The sequence below is a fragment of the Microcebus murinus genome, chromosome 6, assembly GCF_040939455.1.
Source record: "Microcebus murinus isolate Inina chromosome 6, M.murinus_Inina_mat1.0, whole genome shotgun sequence".
Taxonomy (NCBI): domain Eukaryota; kingdom Metazoa; phylum Chordata; class Mammalia; order Primates; family Cheirogaleidae; genus Microcebus; species Microcebus murinus.
Window position 1 is genome coordinate 103,625,409 of NC_134109.1, and position 20,345 is coordinate 103,645,753.

At 35.4% G+C, this 20,345-nt stretch overlaps 1 protein-coding gene across 2 annotated transcripts in view; it reads left to right on the top strand.

Annotated features, from left to right (window-relative positions):
• Positions 1-20,345, top strand: part of PIAS1 (protein inhibitor of activated STAT 1) — a 279,235-nt gene that overhangs the window by 222,027 nt on the left and 36,863 nt on the right. For both annotated transcript variants that reach the window (XM_076004509.1, XM_076004510.1), the window contains exons 4-8: positions 5,295-5,379; positions 5,643-5,690; positions 10,414-10,504; positions 11,364-11,498; positions 19,492-19,597. In XM_076004509.1, coding sequence (XP_075860624.1) covers positions 5,295-5,379; positions 5,643-5,690; positions 10,414-10,504; positions 11,364-11,498; positions 19,492-19,597 — 465 coding nt within the window. The remainder of the gene's footprint in view (positions 1-5,294; positions 5,380-5,642; positions 5,691-10,413; positions 10,505-11,363; positions 11,499-19,491; positions 19,598-20,345) is intronic.

Consider the following 20,345-nt stretch of genomic DNA (forward strand, 5'->3'; position numbering starts at 1 on the left):
ACGTATGAAACCCTCATACAAACATTTGAATGTGCATAGGACAAGATTGGGCAATTAACTAAATAGGAAATTCAACAAATAAACAAACATGGAAATATTTTAAATGCAAATTAAACGACTAAGGAGTTACCAGGATCCACCCATTACATTACCTACACCTCCCGTGTAGGCCAGAGTAGGGTGTAATTACTAGATGCATAAATTGCTAATGGTCTTATATATAAAGTAAGCATTTGAAAATTACTCTTATGATGTGGCAAGGTTCATAAAAATCTCCATACTTTTTGACCTGAAATCTTACATCTGGGAATTGATCCAAAGAAAATAATAACCTCCCCCCTTCCAAAAAACAAATCTGTAAACCCAGAGATGTTCACAGAGTTATTTCAAACAGTGGAAAATTAGAAACAACCTAAATGACTAATCAGGGGAGTAATTAACATTTTCACATGCCCCTGAAAGAATACAATACAATAATTAAAATATGGTAATAGAGATTGCAGTTGAAAAATGTAATAAGGGTAACTTTTTTTTGAGACAGAGTCTCACTCTGTTGCCTGGGCTAGAGTGCCACGGTGTCAGCCTAGCTCACAGCAACCTCAAATTCCTGGTCTTAAGCAATCCTTCTGCCTTAGCCTCCGGAGTGGCTGGGACTACAGGCATGCCGCCACTATGCCCAGCTAATTTTTTCTATATATTTTTAGTTGTCCAGCTAAATTTTTTCTATTTTTAATGGAGACGGGGGGGGGGGGGGTGTCTCACCCTTGCTCAGGCTGGTCTCGAACTCCTGACCTTGCGTGATCCTTCCGTCTCGGCCTTCCAGAGTGTTAGGATTACAGGCGTGAGCCACTGTGCCCAGCCAATAAGGGTAACTTTTAAATTAAAAAGAATTAATGCTCTCATGCAGAGAGTGGGTAATTTTTTAAAAGTGAGCTTTCATATTGTAGATACAATTTGATATAAGAATGACTGGAAAGAAATACATAAAAATGATAAGCAGTTATGATAAAGAGACAGTAGGTAGTTCTTTTCCTATTTTCTGTGATCTAATGTAATACAGGACTGCACTGGATATAAGCACAGCACCCAGAGTAGGAAAGCTAATAAGCCTATGGTATAAGAAGAACATGGGCTTTGGATACAGGACACATGCAGATCTGAGTTCCAATTCTGATTCTTCTACTTTCAAGTATATAGAGTTGACAATGTAGTATCTATTCTGAACCTCAATTTCTTCATCAGAAAAAGGGGCCAATACCTTTTCTTTATGATTGTTATATACATTAGCAATGCCTGTATTGTACACTGGATAGCTCAGTACAGAATGGTAACACATTTTGAACATGCATTGACAGAGTGTGTCCAGTTCTGGCTGTCCCTGACTACCCCCAGCATTTTTTTTTTGAGACAGAGTCTCACTGTGTTGCCCAGGCTAGAGTACTGTAGAGTCAGCCTAGCTCACAGCAGCCTCAAACTCCTGGATTCAGGCAATCCTCCTGCCTCAGCCTCCTGAGTAGCTGGGACTACAGGCATGTGCCACCATGCCCTGCTAATTTTTTCTGTATATATTTTTAGCTGGCCAATTAATTTTTCTATTTTTTTTTTTTTTTTAGTAGAGACGGGATCTTGCTCTTGCTCAGGCTGGTTTCGAACTCCTGACCTTGAGTAATCCTCCTGCCTTGGCCTCCCAGAGTTCTAGGATTACAGGCGTGAGCCACCGTGTGTGGCCTTTTTTTTTTTTTTTTTTTTTAAAGAGAGAGGGTCTTATACTATCACCCAGCCTGGAGTGCAGTAGTGCAATCATAGCTAACTGCAGCCTCAAACACCTGGGCTTAAGGGATCCTCCTGCCTCCCAAGTAACAAGGACTACAGGCGTGGGCCACTACACCCATCTACTTTTAAACTTTTGTTATTATTTAATTTTTTTGTACAGACAGTGTCTCACTTTGTTGCCTGGCTATAAGTGATTCTGCTGCCTAAGCCTCCCAAAGAGCAGGGATTCCAGTTGTGAGCCACTGTGCCACCCTGGCTATTACTTTAATAGGAAAATAACAATAATAATAACAAAAATAACTTCTGGGGTGTATCCAGAAGAGGAAGATCAGCATAGTGAGTAATTCTGAAATTTTGCTTGAAATACAGTGGGAAGAGTCAGTGGAAAGGAAGGGGCACATTAAAGCTCTCTTCAGATATTTGAAGAATGGCTGTCACTAGAGAATAATATTAGTGCAGTGCTATATGGTATCAATGGATGGAAGTTACAACATTATATATTTTGTTTCAGTGTAGTGTGGTAAGAAGGAAAGGGAACAGAAAAGGAAATTGTTTGTTGTTTTAAATGGGTTACTTCATTTATATTCTTCAAAATAACCCTATGAGGGGTGTGTGTGTGTGTGTGTGTGTATTTAAATATTTGAGGCAACAGTGGATAAGTACCCAAAGCCACAAGGCACATAAATGCAAAATCAGTTTAGAATCCAGGTCTGTGTAATCTCATCTTTTTTACTACATTGCTACTACACTCTGTTGGGCTGCAAGCTTTCTTACAATTAATCTGTTCATCACCAGCTATCTTCTGCCTAACAAAGTAATGGCTACTCCTCCCCTTCTCTAAAAGAGTTCAAACAGATAATGGAAGGTAAGGTTGAAAATAAGGTGGATTGTAAGTCAGTGGTCTGCAAATTTATTTGAATGTATGTACCTCTCAGCAAAATACTTGAACACATGCTGCATATAAATATATACATATATCTGTTATATGTATGCAAACTATTGTATTAATACTGTGTGTGTTATAAAACATACAGGAAAAATCAGAATTTAAAAGGTTATAGTTTTATATACAATTTTAGATTTTTTTGTAAATTAAATTTTAGGGTTAAGGTAAAATCTCAACTTTATAAAACTTTTTTTACAGATAGATTTTTTTTTTCCGGTATCCCCTATGGATTGCCTTTTGTACCCAATAGAGATGCATCATACCCCCAACATTGGAGATCATTGTTTTGGATGATTATGTAAGAGTCCTTTCAGTGTGAAGATTCTATGATTCCATTTGATATTTGTCCTAAATTTTTCTGAAAGAGCTAATGATGGCTTAGTTAACTTTCAGAAAGTTTTTTAGATAGTCTATCTAAAACCAATCTATAAAGACTTCACTGGCATTCCTAGCAGCAGTTAAGTCTGAAAACCACAGAGTGTGAAAGGTGCTTTTCTAGATAAATGGTAGCAACCCCTTGAGCATTACAATGTATACATAAAAGGGCATATAAATAGGGATTATTATTAACTTGGATTTCCATTTGCAGCATGGGAAACAGCCTCATTGTTTTAGTCAAATCTTCCTAAGTCTGTATGTGTCCAAAACTTACTGTAGTCATATATTCTAAAATGAATATGAAATTTTGCCTAGGGAGTAATATGAATTTTTGTACTTGGTAAATTATTTTAGCACTGTTTTAGAATGGAGCCAAAGGTTTAAATTAGGCCAAATCTACTGGACTAAAATCTTTATAGAGATATATATCCTTTAGGAAGCAAATGAGTTGGTTGCTTGCATTGACAGGGAAATATTTGCTGCTTATCTACATTCTGGCTCTTAGATTGGCCATTGCCAGATTGATGCTTCATAATTAAGATAACTTTTTCTGTTACTCACTGTTTCTTGGTGGTAGATTCTTTATGAAAAAGCCTTCCCGAATCACATAAAGCAGAAACCAAATCTAACCTTTAAAAGATACTCTTGATATGAAATTCTAGATCAGCAGTGCTCTTTGCCATTTTTTTTTTCATAGTGATACATTTGTACAGATTTTTTGGCATGACATACTACAATTTGGGTGGAAGTTGTAGAGGAAGTGTTGCTTGCAGGTAAGATCAAACCCAGTTTAGGCAAGAGATTGAAACAGCCAACTTCAACCACTTTTTCAGCACAGGTCTTAAGTGGCCCAAATGCCAGGAGTTTCTTAGTAATAACTCTTAGTGATTCTTTTGTTCTAGAAAATTACTCTGGAAAAGTACAGTTTAAACAGTTTAATGTGATGTTTCTTAAATTTTTGTATTCCTTTACTCCTTCAACAAATAGTTATTCAGTGCTTTGTGCCAAGCACTGAGGACTCATTAGTAAGCAAGAGGGATATTGATCACTGATTTTATGTATTTGTAAATTTATATATATATAAATATAAATTTGTATATATATAAATATACTGCATATATATATATATGTATATGTATATAACATGTACTAAAATCCAATAGAAGTTGCTCACAACTTCATACTTTAGGGTTCCCTGCTCTAGTCTGACTGTCCTTGCCTGTCAGCTTGCTTACTCTTTTCTCTCTCCTCACCTCTCTTCCCTTCCCTCCCTCCCTTCCTTTCTCTTTATTTTATCCTCTTCCTTCCTTTCTTCTTAACCTCTTTTCTTCTTTGAGATAGTGACAATAAGCAAATTTTGAACTCAAGTCATCTAAGAATAGGAGAAACTATATTTATTTATTTATTTATTTATTTTTTTTTATTTATTTATTTTTTTATTTTGGTATATTATGGGGGTGCAGATTTTAAGGTTTCATAAATGCCCATTTCCCCCCCTCCCCCCAAAAGTCTGAGTCTCCATCATGACCATCCCCCAGATGGTGCACATCTCACTCACTATGTATGTATATACCCGCCCCCCTCCCCCCTCCCACCTGCCCAATACCCTATTACTGTAGCACCTATGTGTCCACTTAGGTGCTACTCAGTTAATACCAGTTTGCTGGAGAATATATCTGGTGCTTGTTTTTCCTATATATTTATTATATAAAACTTTCATGATAGAGTTAAACAGGAGATGAAAAAAATTTTAGTTTGCCTTAAAAATCAAATATCATCTCTCCTTCGCAGATTTCAAGGCAGGTAGGTATGTTTGTTACTTCTTTCAGAAACCATGTATCTTTAAATGGGTTTATATTATTCTATTTTAAGTAAAATGAGTATCAGTTGTTTTTATGCAAGTGTCCTTTTTGATGCAAACATTTATATGATTAGATAATTTTTTATTCTTTCTTTCATTAAATATTCTCTGAATTTGAATCCTGATATGTTATTTCTGGAATTAGCTGTTTTTGTACCTATTTCTGTTTTTTATATTACAATTAGCATATTTCTTATATTTCAGTGCTTTCATTACTTTGTTATTTAAACTCTAAATACATCCCAGTTAATTAAAGACATGTGAGTATGTTTTTCTGCTATTGTCTTTATTAGTAAATTTAAAAGTAATTAAAAGTATAATTCTTGTCTTCTTTAGCATCAGACAACAGTCAGCGCTTTCGAGAAACCTGTTTTGCATTTGCCTTGACTCCACAACAAGTGCAGCAAATCAGTAGTTCCATGTAAGTTGTTTTCAAGTGTAACTTGCAGTTTGGTCTTTGAATCCAGTACTATCTATAATAAGTGATTTTAAAAAGCAGTGTATTGGTGAGTTCATGTTATTGTCATGTAAATATTAATATTGAAAATATTATGGTGTGTTAGTTACTCTAAGAACAGTTATATCTGATCATTCGAAAAACTTTTCTGGAATAACAGTGTCTTTGATTCAACTTTCATGTACATATTTTAAAAACAATTATAATTCTGCTTCTGTCTGTCCTAGGGATATTTCTGGGACCAAATGTGACTTCACGGTGCAGGTCCAGTTAAGGTACAGTTTTGACTACCGTATATATTCAAAGTTTATAAGATAATATTCCTTAAAGATTAATATCTGATTTTCAATAAGTGTATTGAAATTATTGAGTTTAGTTATTTGAGTAAGGGAAAACATTCTGTCATGAGATATCCTAATTTTTATCCAATTTAGATTTTAGTATAGCAAATCATGTACCATATTTCTCTACTTTGGTTGCCCCTTGATTGAGAAGCTCCAGCTAATGATTTTTTCTTTTTTTTTTTTTTTTTTTGAGACAGAGTCTCACTTTGTTGCCCAGGCTAGAGTGAGTGCCGTGGCGTCAGCCTAGCTCACAGCAACCTCAAACTCCTGGGCTCAAGCAATCCTCCTGCCTCAGCCTCCCGAGTAGCTGGGACTACAGGCATGCGCCACCATGCCCGGCTAATTTTTTCTATATATATTAGTTGGCCAATTAATTTCTTTCTATTTATAGTAGAGACGGGGTCTCACTCTTGCTCAGGGTGGTTTCAAACCCCTGACCTTGAACAATCCGCCTGCCTCGGCCTCCCAGAGTGCTAGGATTACAGGCGTGAGCCACTGCGCCCGGCCCAGCTAATGATATTTTTAAATATCATAGTGGTCAGCTCTTTAGAAATACCAGGTTTTATGAAAGCAAGGGCCTTATTTCCATAAGAGGCAAACTACTGTAGATAAGGAACTAATACATAAGTCTACAATATCTCATGGACTAACAAACACCAAAATACTCTAATTTGCTTTGTCCTGTATTTCAAATAATTGATTTAAATATGCTCTAATTTAGAATCCATTTGAGACATCTCTTGAAAGTTTTCAAAGACTAATGGAAAATTTTCCAACATAGATTCACAACTTCCCCTTATTCAGTTCCTTTCCTTAGCCCACCCATTTCTTCTTAGAATGTGTAAGAAATCTTTTGCATTAGTATGTCTTTTGCTTATATAAATCAATCTTATGCTCTTATTATTCAATGACTATCTATGTACGAACCTGTGTCCCACACTGTTCTTGTTGTAATAGGGATAGAGAAAAATATATAAGACAGTTGTTTTCTTTAGTAGCTGTTTTCCTTATATTGTGAGAAGGATAAATCAAACAGATAGCTTGGTATCAATAATCAGATACTAAGTTGTATGTACAAATTAAAAACATACTAGAAAAGAGATTAATCTAAAACACCTGATCAATGCTTCATGGAACAATGTAAAAACCTCTCATCTAGGCTTCTAAATAGTAAGGTGAAAGCAGTGAAAAGCAGAGGAGAGGTTCAGCTGAAGACTGTAAACAGGATATGACTATATTTATTGGCATTTATACCATAAAACAATATGACAGAACTTTATCCCAGTAGACCAATAATGATCTAAGTCTTGGTTTTGGAAGGTGTTGACAAAGGGGATTCTGTATAAAAGGTGTACTTTATCTGTCAGGGGCAGACTGTGGTAAAATGACTGAATAAATTAAAGGATGAAAAAAGGATATTTCATAATTACATATTCCTGTAGTCTTCTTTGCTTCCTTCCTCATCAGTTTGCTTTACATTTTAATCATACTGATAGTTGACATTGTCCTTTAAAATAGTCATTTCAAAGTGTTGCATGGAGCCATTCTTAGGGGTCCACATTCTTGCTACTATTCCCCTTTTCCTCTTCCCCCGACCCCAACACATACATGTACACATTTCTGAACCAAAGTACTACTGCCTTTATCTTTTTTATACGTTTTGCATTTTTGACTTCTGGGTTAGTTTTCACGTGAAGAAAGGGCCCCAAGACCAAAACATTTAAAAACCATACCTCTAGAATGAAAGATCCAGTTACTTTCAGTGTTTTATATTAATGTATATACATTCTTGAAAGCAGCAACAGTCACGGTTCACATATCTTTTTAACATATATCAGTTATCTAATTCAGAGATTCCAAGGGAATTTTGATGTTAAAAATGGTTTAGCCATTTTTTTTCTTTGTTTTTTTGAGACAGAGTCTTGCTCTGTCACCCCAGATAGAGTCCAGTGGCATCATCATAGCTCACTGCAACCTCCAACTTCTGGGCTTAAGCGATCCTCCTGCCTCAGCCTCCTGAGTAGCTGGGACTACAGGCGCATACCACAACGCCTGACTAATTTTTTTGTTTTTAGTAGAGACAGGGACTCACTCTTGCTCAGGCTGGTCTTGAACTCCTGAGCTCAAGTAGTCTTCCCACCTAGGCCTCCCAAAATTCTAGGATTGCAGGAGTGAGCCCCCCTGCGCCTGGCCTAAAAATGGTTTAGCCTTTTTCTTTTTTTTTTTTTTTTTTTTTTTTGAGACATAGTCTTGCTTTGATGCCCAGGCTGGAGTGAGTGCCCTGGCGTCAGCCTAGCTCACAGCAACCTCAAACTTCTGGGCTCAAGCGATCCTGCTGCCTCAGCCTCCCGAGTAGCTGGGACTACAGGCATGTGCCACCATGCCCGGCTAATTTTTTCTATATATATGTTAGTTGGCCAATTAATTTCTTTCTATTTATAGTAGAGACAGGGTCTCGCTCTTGCTCAGGCTGGTTTCGAACTCCTGACCTCGAGCAATCCGCCCGCCTTGGCCTCCCAGAGTGCTAGGATTACAGGCGTGAGCCACCGCACCCGGCCGGTTTAGCCATTTTTAATTCAAATTTATCCCCAGAACTTGATGAAAACATTTGTGTTGCATTTGTTAATTATTAGTTGGTTCTTTGTGTTTTAATAAAAAGATTTTTCATTTCCCCTAACCCCATCCTTTACTAGGTCTGCAACCCTAATGTATTATTTAAGTTAAGAGATTATGCCTATCTGCTATCTTTTTTTTTTTTTTTTTTTTTTTTTTTGAGATAGAGTCTCTGTTGCCAGGCTAGAGTGCTGTTGCGTCAGCCTCTCTCACAGCAACCTCAAACTCCTGGGCTCAAACAATCCTTCTGCCTCAGCCTCCTGAGTAGCTGGGACTACAGGCATGCACCACCATGCTTGGCTAATTTTTTCTGTATATTTTTAGTTGGCCAATTAATTTCTTTCTATTTTTAGTAGAGACGAGGTCTTGCTCTTGCTCAGGCTGGTTTCAAACTCCTGACCTTGAGCGATCCTCCCACCTCAGCTTCCCAGAGTTCTAGGATTACAGCTGTGAGCCACCTCGCCTGGTGGCTCTATCTGCTATCATAATTATAAATGTTTATCTAAAGCATGAAAATAATTTGGTCAGAATTAGGATCAATGCTTTCTCTATTAGACACCTAGTCTGTTTTCATTTATGTGTTATACCACTCCTATTTTCCCCTCACCCCACCCCCATGAACTATTTTTGCTATTATTCCCTTTTTTACCTTCTGTTTGTTAGGGTAGTTTAGATTTTCACTTTTTATTTAGTTGAATAGAAGTCAACTTGTTATATGAATTATTCTTTTCCTATAGCTCCAAGCAGCTATAGGAAGAGGGTCTATGTTTTAAATTTATCATTGCATTGGAATAATTGATTAAAAACTGTGACATTGTCTTATTGTTTTGTAAAGAATTAGCCTGTAAATGGAAGGTCCTGCTTAGGTTAGAGATCGTCATGTGAGCTTTGATATCTTTTGCTAAGTATATTTCTGTAAAATCTTTGTAGATCAGTAATTTTTAATTTTTTATGGATGACTAATCCCTTTGAGAATGTAATGGAAGGTATTGATTATCTTCCTATAAAAATGAACATATATTAATATATGTACTCATAAAGTTTTACATACAAAATTGTCCCGTTTTGTGGACCATCCCCACATTCACATTCTGTGGCTGGCAGGTTAAGACCCTACACCACAGGTGTTGAGAGAAGATGTTTGCACATGATGAATATTTCACAGAATTCAGAGACACAGTTCTCGTTACCATATAACTCAAGGGTGTTGTGAACATTCTGTAAAGGTCGAATGAACCTTGGGAATAGGAACTAATAAAGAATAGATGTCTTAAATAGCAGATTACAAAATACATTTATTTTATGTAAGAGTGAATAGAGTGAGAATTTATAAATTTCTTAGCTATCCTTGGTTTTTCCAAAAGATTATGCATTTAATTTAGAAATAAATGTTTCTGGAGTTTCTAAAATAATATTCTAAATTCATGTGGATATAACACAAATGTGTTGGTTTACTGGAGACTCTTGTTGTTCTAGGGATGACCTCAAAGCATTTTCCTAGGGTTGAACTTTTTCTTAGGGATGAACTTGTCCTAGGGATGGCCTCAAAGCATTTTCAATATTTTCTGCTGAGAACCATAAAAATGTTTCTTAGACAAATAAATTTGGGAAATACTTCATATAAGTACTGTGCTTTCCTCTTAGAGATTTATAATACATATTAAATGCCTTGAGAAACTCTGTAATTTAATTGTTTGGATTCAGAATTTCTTAAATTTATTTAACTACAGAGCCTTTTTCTTCTTTTAACACTTGTTAATACCCAGGGAAGCTAGTGCTTCTCAGAACATGCTTAAAGAAATAATTGGTAATATCATGAAGTCAACTATATGTTGGTAGTCATGATTGCTGAAACTTTACATTAATAGAAATATTTATTTTAAGCTTAATATATGCTTTAATATTTGTTTAATCATCAAATAAAATGTCCAGTTTTTATAGTTTTCCCTTTTTTGTTTTTAAATTGACTTTTAAAATAGCTATTGAACAAATAGTAATGTGGTCATCCTTTAATAACTTAAACTTGTCCTTTATTATTTAGGTTTTGTTTATCAGAAACCAGTTGTCCACAAGAAGATCACTTCCCACCCAATCTTTGTGTGAAAGTGAATACAAAACCTTGCAGCCTTCCAGTAAGTCCTAAAAGCTATGTTTTTAAATGCATTGGCAGCATAACTATCCAATAAATCATCACAGCTATTGTTAATCATAGTTTTTCTTTAAGAAAACATTTTTATTTTGGATATATTTCATGAGACTGGGTTAAACACTGGTACCAACTATGTCCAGTTGGCAGCTGTGACATTAGCTGTGAAGACAAAGTCCAGGATTTGGAGTTAGGTGTGATAGCTTTAGTATTGTACTGGATTTGGGGGAGAAGAAGTTATTTCAACAGAATCTCAACTGTGTTCATGTGAATCTGTAAGACTATGGTAGAATAGAGATTTGAAGAATGCTGTTCCTTAAACAGGGGGTAAGAGTGTCGGGTCTGGTTTTGGTCCCCTTGGTCCTTATATATCTATCTAAGCTATTTATAAATTTGGAAAATACTATATACAGATACTGAGTCTTCCTCTTAGAGATTTATATTTAATAATACATACTAGCATATTAAAAGCCCTGAGACATTCTTGATTATTTTGATTCCTAAATTTATTTAACTACAGAATCTTTTTCTTCTTTTAACATTTGTTAATATCCAAGGAAGCTAGTGCTTCTCAGAACATGCTTAAACAAATAATTGGCAGTATCATGAAGACAACTATAGGTTGTCTTCCTGATTCTTAAATTTAAGAGATTTTGGATTCCTTTCACTATTATTTTTCTTGGGTTTACTATAATGAAACTATAATGTAAATGTTGGCTTTACTACTTATTAATGAAGACATTCAATTTTTCTGGTATGTCATTTGTAGGTTTTTTTTTTTAAGGGATAGAAATTGAAATGATTGTGAAAATAATAAGTAGAAATAAATTATATTTCATTCTTAGGGTTACCTTCCACCTACTAAAAATGGTGTGGAACCAAAACGACCCAGCCGACCAATTAATATCACCTCACTTGTCCGATTGTCCACAACAGTACCAAACACCATTGTTGTTTCTTGGACTGCAGAAATTGGAAGAGTAAGTACATTTTTGTTTCTACCAGGTTTTTGTATTATAAGCAAGGGTTTATCACCATAGCTATCTGAGCTTATATGTAAATGATATTGTAAAATGAGTTGCAAAAGGATTTATTTTTGTTTTTCAATGAATTTTTAATGTGTTCCTATTTGAAAAATGGGATCATGCAGTATCCAGTGTTTTATAACCTGATTCTTTTACTCAGCAATTTATTATAAACATCTTCCTGTGTCATTACATGTTCTTCTGCATTTTAAATGGTTGCATTATATTCCAATACAAATATGCTATAATTTAGCCTGTTTCCTACTATCGATTACTTACTTGATTTATTGATTGATTGATTCATTGCTGTTTCAAAGAACATGCTGAAGACCGTTCCAGTATCTATAGCTTTGCGTACATACATGATAATTGCCTTATAGTAAACTCTCCAAAGTAGAATTGCTGAGTCAAAGAACATGCAAAATTTTAAGAAATTTTGTGTGTGTTGACAGATTGCCTTCCCAAAAGATGTATGAATTTATTCTCTTTCAGTATTTATTCACGTGCCTGTCAACACTTACTATTATCTTCTTTAAAATCTTTACCAATTTTATTAGCTAATAATGGCACCACTTTGTTTTAATTAGTACCCCTTTTACTCTTACTGAGATTGAATGTTTTATGTTTGTGATTATTTACATTTTAAAATATTATCCATGTCTATTTCTCTATTGCTGTTTTTCTTACTGATTTATGAGTTCTTCATATATTGACTTAACCCTCTGTCACATGCTGCAAATATTTGTTTCTAGTTTGTTTGCCTTTTATTTTTATTTATGTGATTATTTAACATATAGAAGATTTAAATTATTATGGAGCCAAATTTTAACCTATTTTCCCTTAATAGTCTTTTCTCCCTCCCCATCATGCTTTGTCTATCTGTCCCTCCCAAGCTTATGTAAATATTTGTTTATATTTTCTTCTAGACTTCATATTTTACCTTTAAATATTTAATCTATATTAAATTTACATGTGGTATAAGATAAAAATTGCTTTCCTTTTTTAAATAGCCAGTTCCAGCACCATTAACTAAATAAATGTTGATTCTGAAGCACCCACTGTTATATATTTAATTTTTACATGTACTGGGTATGTTTCTGAACTTTTTCTGGGACAATTTTTTTTTAATTACAATTTTTAAATTATTATAGCTTTGAAATAATCTGAGTTCATATCTATTTACTAATTTATTTGAAATTTATTGAATGCTTACTGTGTGCCATGTACTATACTCAAAATTGGCAATACCATAGGGAGAAAAAAGTGTTCACTCTTATGGAGCATGAGACCTAGGGACCAGGTGGTCACACACAAAAATATGTGCATTTATTTCTATAAAGGAGAGGTATGTGGTGATTTCAGAGTGTATTAAAGGGCACTTTGAATGAGAGAGAGAGATGGAGAGAGAGAGAGAGAGAGAGAGAGAGAGAGAGAGAGAGAGAGAGAGAGAGAGAGAGAGAGAGAGAGAGAGAGAGAAAGTCAGTCAGTCAGGAAGGGCTTCCCCGAGGAAGTAGTGACTGAGCCAAGAGCTGAGAGAAGGGTAGGAATCAGGTTAGGTTCAAGAAAGGTTCAGGAGCAGGGTGAACCTGGATTTTTTTTAAGTGGCTGAAAGGGAGCACTGTGAGTAGAGTACAGAGAATGGGGAAGAGTAATATATGAGATGGGGCTGGAGAGGTAAGATAGGGCCAGATCATGCAGGGCCTTATAGATAATGTTAATGGTAAGGATTTTCTTTTTTTAAGCAGAAAGTTTACAGTGCTATATTTCTGTTTAGAGAATGTCATTCCTCGGTGGTAAAATGTTTAAGTGAAGGCCAGAATCATGCAGAGAGACCACCTCTTCGGAGCCAGCTATTGCAGAAGTATTAGTGAGAGAGCTTCTTAGCCTAGAGCAGAGGCGGTGGGTGTGGAGATAATGGACATGAGTAGAGGATCTGCAGGACTAAGTGATGGATTGGAGTAGGGGCTAAGAGAAGGGGGGATGGCACAGGTGACTCCTTGGTTTCTGACTTGGGTACCTAGGTGAATGATATTACTGCTGAGATAGAGGAAACACTGGAAAAGGACTGAGTTTAGGTGTGTTTTGTTTTGTTTTACTTTTGAGGAAGGGGTGTTGGAGGACTAGGTAGAGAAAATCATAAGGTCAGTTTTTAAACTTTTGAGTTTGAGATGCCTTTGAGACATCCTGAATAGGCAATTCAGTGGATAGGCTCAGGGGTTAAGTTTGGGTTAGAGAAAAAAAAAAATGTGTGAGCTATCTGCATATTGTTGGTTGTTGAAGCTACAGGGGCAGAGCTGACATTAATTAGGTGTAATGAATCAAGTAGTAAGAGAGGAATGCCTAAGACCTGTCCTTGAAGAACTATAACATTTAATGATGGAAAGAAGAGAATGAGCCTGCTGAGGATATGGGGAAACAGTGACAGAGAGGTGGAGCGAGGGTGTTGGGTATGAGAAGCTAAGACAAGGGTTTCAGAAAGGAAGGAGATGATAAGCAATATTGAACAGGTGTTGAGAGGAAGTGTGTTGAAGTCTAAAAAAATACCCTTTGAATTACAAACATGAAGCTGACTGTAGCACAAACTCTGATTTGGTAGATGGTGGGAGTAGAGACCAAATTATGATGAGCTGGAGATGAGGCAATGGAGATAGTGTGTTATAGAAGTGTGACTTTGGAAAGAGATGAGGGTGAGCTGGAGGGAAATGTGAGATGAGAGAGTTTTTTGTTTTAATGGGAGAGTCATTAACATGTTTAGAAAATGATGGTGGGAATCTTCTTGAGAGTAAGAGATCAAATATACAAGAGAAAGTTGGTATAATCAATAGTGAATTGCATGGTTGGAGGAACTCAAGGTAACTAGGAGGAACAGCTTGTTTAACGGGAGAATAAAAGGACTAAATATATGTACATATTTGGTACGGCAGAGGTGAGTAAGTTCTGATTTCATGAATTCTCTTATGTCTCTGAGATAAATCAGCTGAGAGTGAAGGAAGAAATTAGAGCTTTGAGGAGAGTGGAAAGGTTGAAAAGTTATTACAATGTGTGAAGCATGTTCCCCTGTACTCCTCTTTTTTTCACATATTTTCTTCCAGATGAACTGTAGAATTGCTTTATCATGTTCCTTCTCCTCCCTTCCCTGCCCTACCCCTACATCTTTCTGAGAATCTGGATGAGATTTCATTAAAGTTATAGATTAAGTTAGGGAGAATTTATTTATTTATAGTATTTAAAATACCTGTTCTAGGAACTGTATTTTCAAATCCTCTTTTGTGTTCCTCAGTAATTTAATAGATTTCTTCTTATAAATCCTACATTTTTTGGTTAATTCCTGTGTAGGTTATTATTATTATTGCTATTATAAGTAGGTCTTTTTTTCTATTATATGTTCTAAGGAATTTATTGTTGATTCATTTAAAAGCTAGTTATTTTTGAATATTTACTTCATAGCTAGATTAATATATTGGTTCCAGTAGCTTTTTAGATGGTTTCCTGGTATTTTCCAGGTGGGCAGTTTTGAATTTGAGATATATCATTATACAGATTATGATAATCCTAATATCCATGCCATTATTTCTTTTTTTTTTGTTCTCTGAGTTTATTTTTTGTTTGTTTTTATTTTTTCCATTTTTTAAAATTTATTATTTCAGCATATTATAGGGTATCATGCCATTATTTCTTGTTTTTATTCTAGTGGATAGGACTTTGCAAACAGTGTTAAATAACACAGGTGCTAGTGAACATACTTGACTTGTTCCTTATATTAATGAGAATACTGCTACTGCTATAACATTAGGTATTATAATGGCTCTTATTTTTGATAGAACTTAATTATATCAATAATGTATCACTATGTTCCTCTTTTACTGGATATCTTTGTTAGAAATGGATGTTACTGCTGGGAATGGTGGCTCACACCTGTAATTCTAGCACTCTGAGGCGAGCAGATCGCTCAAGGTCAGGAGTTTGAAACCAGCCTGAGCAACAGCGAGACCCCCTCTATGCTAAAAATAGAAAGAAATTAATTGGCCAACAAAAAATATATAGAAAAAATTATCCGGGGATGGTGGCGCATGCCTGTAGTCCCAGCTACTCGGGAGGCTGAGACAGAAGGATTGCTTGAACCCAGGAGTTTGAGGTTGCTGTGAGCTAGGCTGATGCCACGGCACTCTAGCCCAGGCAAGAGAGAGAGACTTTGTCTCAAAAAAAAAAAAATGGATATTGAGAATTATCAGAATGCTTTTTGACACCTATCAGCATTATATTTTTTCCCTTTGACTAATTAATATGTTATCATTAGGTTCTTAAAATCCTTTTAAGTGTTTAATTTCTGGTATACCCTTTTTCGCTCCATTTTGAATAAAGTGTTAAAAATGTTTTGTTTTGTTTTTGTGTGTGAAAAATATAGCCTACCAAGGAAGAAGGGGAGTGATTTTGGTGAAATATGAAAAAAGTCTGAAACTGTAGGAGAGAAGGGGAATATGGTTACTCACAGATAGCACTAGAGGAGGGGTGGAGATACTTTTCCACAAAAAGCTTCCAAACCTCAGAGATTTGAAGGTCTGTAAGTTGAAGAACTTTTTTTTTTAAGTAAAATATTGAAAGAAAATTATTGTTTTCCGAAGCCCAGAAGATAACTTACTAGATTGTTTTAAAAACACTATTTTAATTCAACATGTAAAAATACTGTGAATAGTTCATGTAGAATCTCTTACTATTTTGCAGATAAGTTTTGTATGATTGGTTGCCATTGAGAAATGTTATAATAATGTCTTTTCAACTGAAATAAATAGGAGAGCTAGTATAGTGCCTAACAGAAGTAAGTGAGCTGGCCAGGCGTGGTGGCTCACGCTTGTAATCCTAGCACTCTGGGAGGCCGAGGCAGGTGGATTGCTCAAGGTCAGGAGTTCAAAACCAGCCTGAGCGAGACCCTGTCTCTACTATAAAATTAGAAAGAAATTAATTGGCCAACAAATATATATATATAAAATTAGCCGGGCATGGTGGCGCATGCCTGTAGTCCCAGCTACTCGGGAGGCTGAGGCAGGAGGATTGCTTGAGCCCAGGAGTTTGAGGTTGCTGTGAGCTAGGCTGACGCCACGGCACTCACTCTAGCCTGGGCAACAAAGCGAGACTCTGTCTCAAAAAAAAAAAAAAAAAAAAAAAAAAAAAAAAAGAAGTAAGTGAGCTATATTATAACTTATTCTACTTATCCGATCTCAATGCATTAAGCATTTCTTTTTTTTTTTTTTTTTTTGAGACAGAGTCTCACTCTGTTGTCTGGGCTAGAGTGCCGTGGCGTCAGCCTAACTCACAGCAACCTCAAACTCCTGGACTCAAGCAGTCCTTCTGTCTCAGCCTCCCAAGTAGCTGGGACTACAGGCATGCACCACCATGCCCAGCTATATATATATATATTATTATTATTATTTTTTTTTTAGTTGGCCAATTAATTTCTTTGTATTTACAGTAGAGACGGGGTCTACGGGGTCTTGCTCTTGCTCAGGCTGGTTTCAAACTCCTGACCTTGAGCGATCCTCCCGCCTCAGCCTCCCAGAGTGCTACGATGTGAGCCACTACAGGTGTGAGCCACTGCACCTGGCCATGCCTTAAGCATTTCTTAAACTCATTATTGGTAGGGAAATTATTTAAATACATGTTGAGTATCCCTAATCTGAAATCCAAAATGCTGTAAAATCCAAAACGTGACATTTAAAGAAAATACTCATTGGAGCATTTTAGATTTCGGATTTTTGGATTAGGGGATGCTTAATCAGTGAGTATAATGCAAATATTCAAAAATCTGAAAAAATCTAAAACACAAAATACTTCTGGTCCCAAGCAGCATTTCAGATAAGGGATACTGAATTTATACTGGTGTGAAGGGCATATAATAAGTAGATTATATTTCAGTTATGGAGAAAGTGTCTTGTGAACTTGTTAAAGAATTTTGAAGACTTTCAAAAAAGGAAAAAATAAAAATATCAATATAATACAATATGTATATCAATAGTTGGAATTAGGTAGTACTTTGAAAGGTTAGCAGGAACAATATAATATCATCTAGAAGAGGTACTATGCTACTGTTAAGTTTTGGAGCTTTTTGCTGCACAACCTCTTTCAGATTATGTAAATTTTAATTTTTTATTATTAGGACAAGTGGCATTTGTTAATACCTGACATTCTTTGTGCTGTTTTTTTTTTTCTATTTGGTTACATGTTTCAACTAGGGTGAACATACCTTTTTATTGAATTTCTTGTTGTGGTTTCTACTTGATCTCTTCTTAAATATTTATGTAAAGCCTTAGGGTAATTCCAAGTTCTGAAGATTCAAGCTGTCAGTACATAATTTTGCAGTGTTAATTAGCATTTCTCCAGTTTTTATCATACTCAAAGCATTAAACAAATAATGTAAATAAAGCATTTTTTTCTAAAAGAAGCTTTTCAGTTGTATGTTAGATTTGTATGTTATATGCTCTAAAATTGAGGAAAATTTTAAGGTGACTTGTTCTTCATTAATATATTGTGAAATTTATGAATGAAAATAAATTAACTTTTTTGATACTTCATTTTTCTTTTCCCCAGAAAATGTGTAGCATGTGAACATGGATAGGTTTCTGAACTTTAAGTGAAAATGTGACCTTCCAGAGGGTACTATAGGATATTTTCTGCCAAAAGAGGAGAATGCATTTTCAAAAGTGTAAAAGTTAGATGGTGCTTTGGACTAGATTAGGAGGTTCAAAGCAAGTAGGGTATGTGAAAGCAATAACTATGGAGAACTACACTAGCCTCAATCATTAAATCCCTTCTCCTAATATTCCTACTCTTTCCTTTTGGTTTCTAGTGGCTGCTCTGTCACCAAGCAGTTGTATGACCGTGAGCAGATTATATAATCTTTTTGTGCCACAGCTTCATCAACCATTCACTTAGAAAAATACCTATCCTATCTATCTTTTATAGGCCTTTTGCAAAGTTTAAATGAAATAGACAGTGTATGTTAATTGTGTCTTGAAAAATGTGTATAACTATAAAGTATAATGATGGCAGCAGTTATTTTTCCTTTTGCTTCTTTTCAAGTCTCTTGCTCTTACTCTTTTTTTTTTTTTTTTTGATCTTACTCTTGATCCCAGCACCAAATGGAAAGTGGTCCTTCTCCTTTAGATCTCTCTCCTACCCTTCATAAACCTCAGCCCTCTTTTCTTCCTCTTATCTAACCATGTGCCCTTCACTCAGTCTTGGCTTATTGATTAACTTTCTTCTTTGCCCCTTCTCCCACTATTATCTCTGGGTAGTCCCTCTGCTATCAGTGGACATTCATCTAGTCTTTTGCCAAATCAGTAGCTTCTCTTTGAAAACCTTTTTTAATAATCCCTCTGTTTGTTGTGATAATGGCACAAATAGGGTCTTTTTAAGAGCTAGTGGAAGGCATAGAAAGAGGTTAAAAGGTATAGCCTAGGAAGCCATTCTTACTTGTAATTAAAAAAAAAATAGCTACTATTTTAGATGTATCTATTATCTACTAAATATGGTTTTATGATAACTTTAACATCTTATTGCCCTTGGCTTATATTTTAGTCTTAACAGTTCTTTCTTGTAAGTGCCTTAAGTTCATTAGCTTCAAGTATACGTAGTCGAATAACATAGGAGCATGACAGACCTGGGTTTAAAATCTGGGTTGGTCACTTGACAATTGCAAAATTAGACCAAGTTCTTTAATTCTCCATGCTTTAATTTCCTCATCCATGAAAATAGGTTTATAATCACCTCAGCAGTGTTTTGGTCAGGATTAAATTAATTACTGTTCATGAAAACACCTAAGACAGTGCTTGACACATAGCAGGTGTTTTAAGAAGTGTTAGTTTTCTTTCCCTATCACTGTGGGATTAAATAGATGTACTATTTACTTACATATGTTGTTTGTTTTCTACATCTTTTTTTTTTTTTTTTCCAGAACTATTCCATGGCAGTATATCTTGTAAAACAGTTGTCCTCAACAGTTCTTCTTCAGAGGTTACGAGCAAAGGGAATAAGGAACCCGGATCATTCTAGAGCTTTAAGTACGTATGATAAACTTATTTCATTTATGCAGCTGAACTGTTTTGTCAAAGGTTAGATTAGTAGTTTCTCAACTCAAGAAATTTTAGGTTTGTTTGTTTGTTTTTTTTGCTAGAGCCTGTTGTAGAGGATTAAAAAATTGAGAACCTTGTTTTGTGAGCTTGTAAAATAAGACCTAAGAATGGTTTTAATATCCTTGTCATAAACTATATTTTATAATCTGTATTTTACTGATCTGAAAATTAACTTTGTAAAGTCAGTACATGTACATGGAAGAGTATTTTGTTCCAGCTTCGTAAAATAAATCAATGTTAAAGAAATTCTAGGAAATGGGAACGAAATCTTGGCATAAATTTCAAGAAAATTATTTTAGATTGGAGGTTATATTATGGCTATACCCTCTGCATTAACAAAATAAAAAGAGTTAGTGGAGTGGTAGAAATAATCGTGATGTGGGTTCTGCCGTTAGTCAATATGTGGCCTTGGACAAGTCACCCTACGCCTGAGTCTCATATTCCCCTTCTGTAACAAGGTGTTTGTACCATGTGATTTCTAAAGCCTCTCTAATATCTGGGTTCATAGGTGTGAATTCCTGGATGCTTCAGTTTGATGTGTTGAATTTGAGATGTAAGGTCTGTTAATATGCTATTCTGGCCTCAATTTTTAAGGGTTAAGTCCAGAGGCCAGGTAAACTAAGTCCTTCCTTTATTCTCTTGTGAGAGAAAGGTAGATTCTTCATGGGTGGATTTG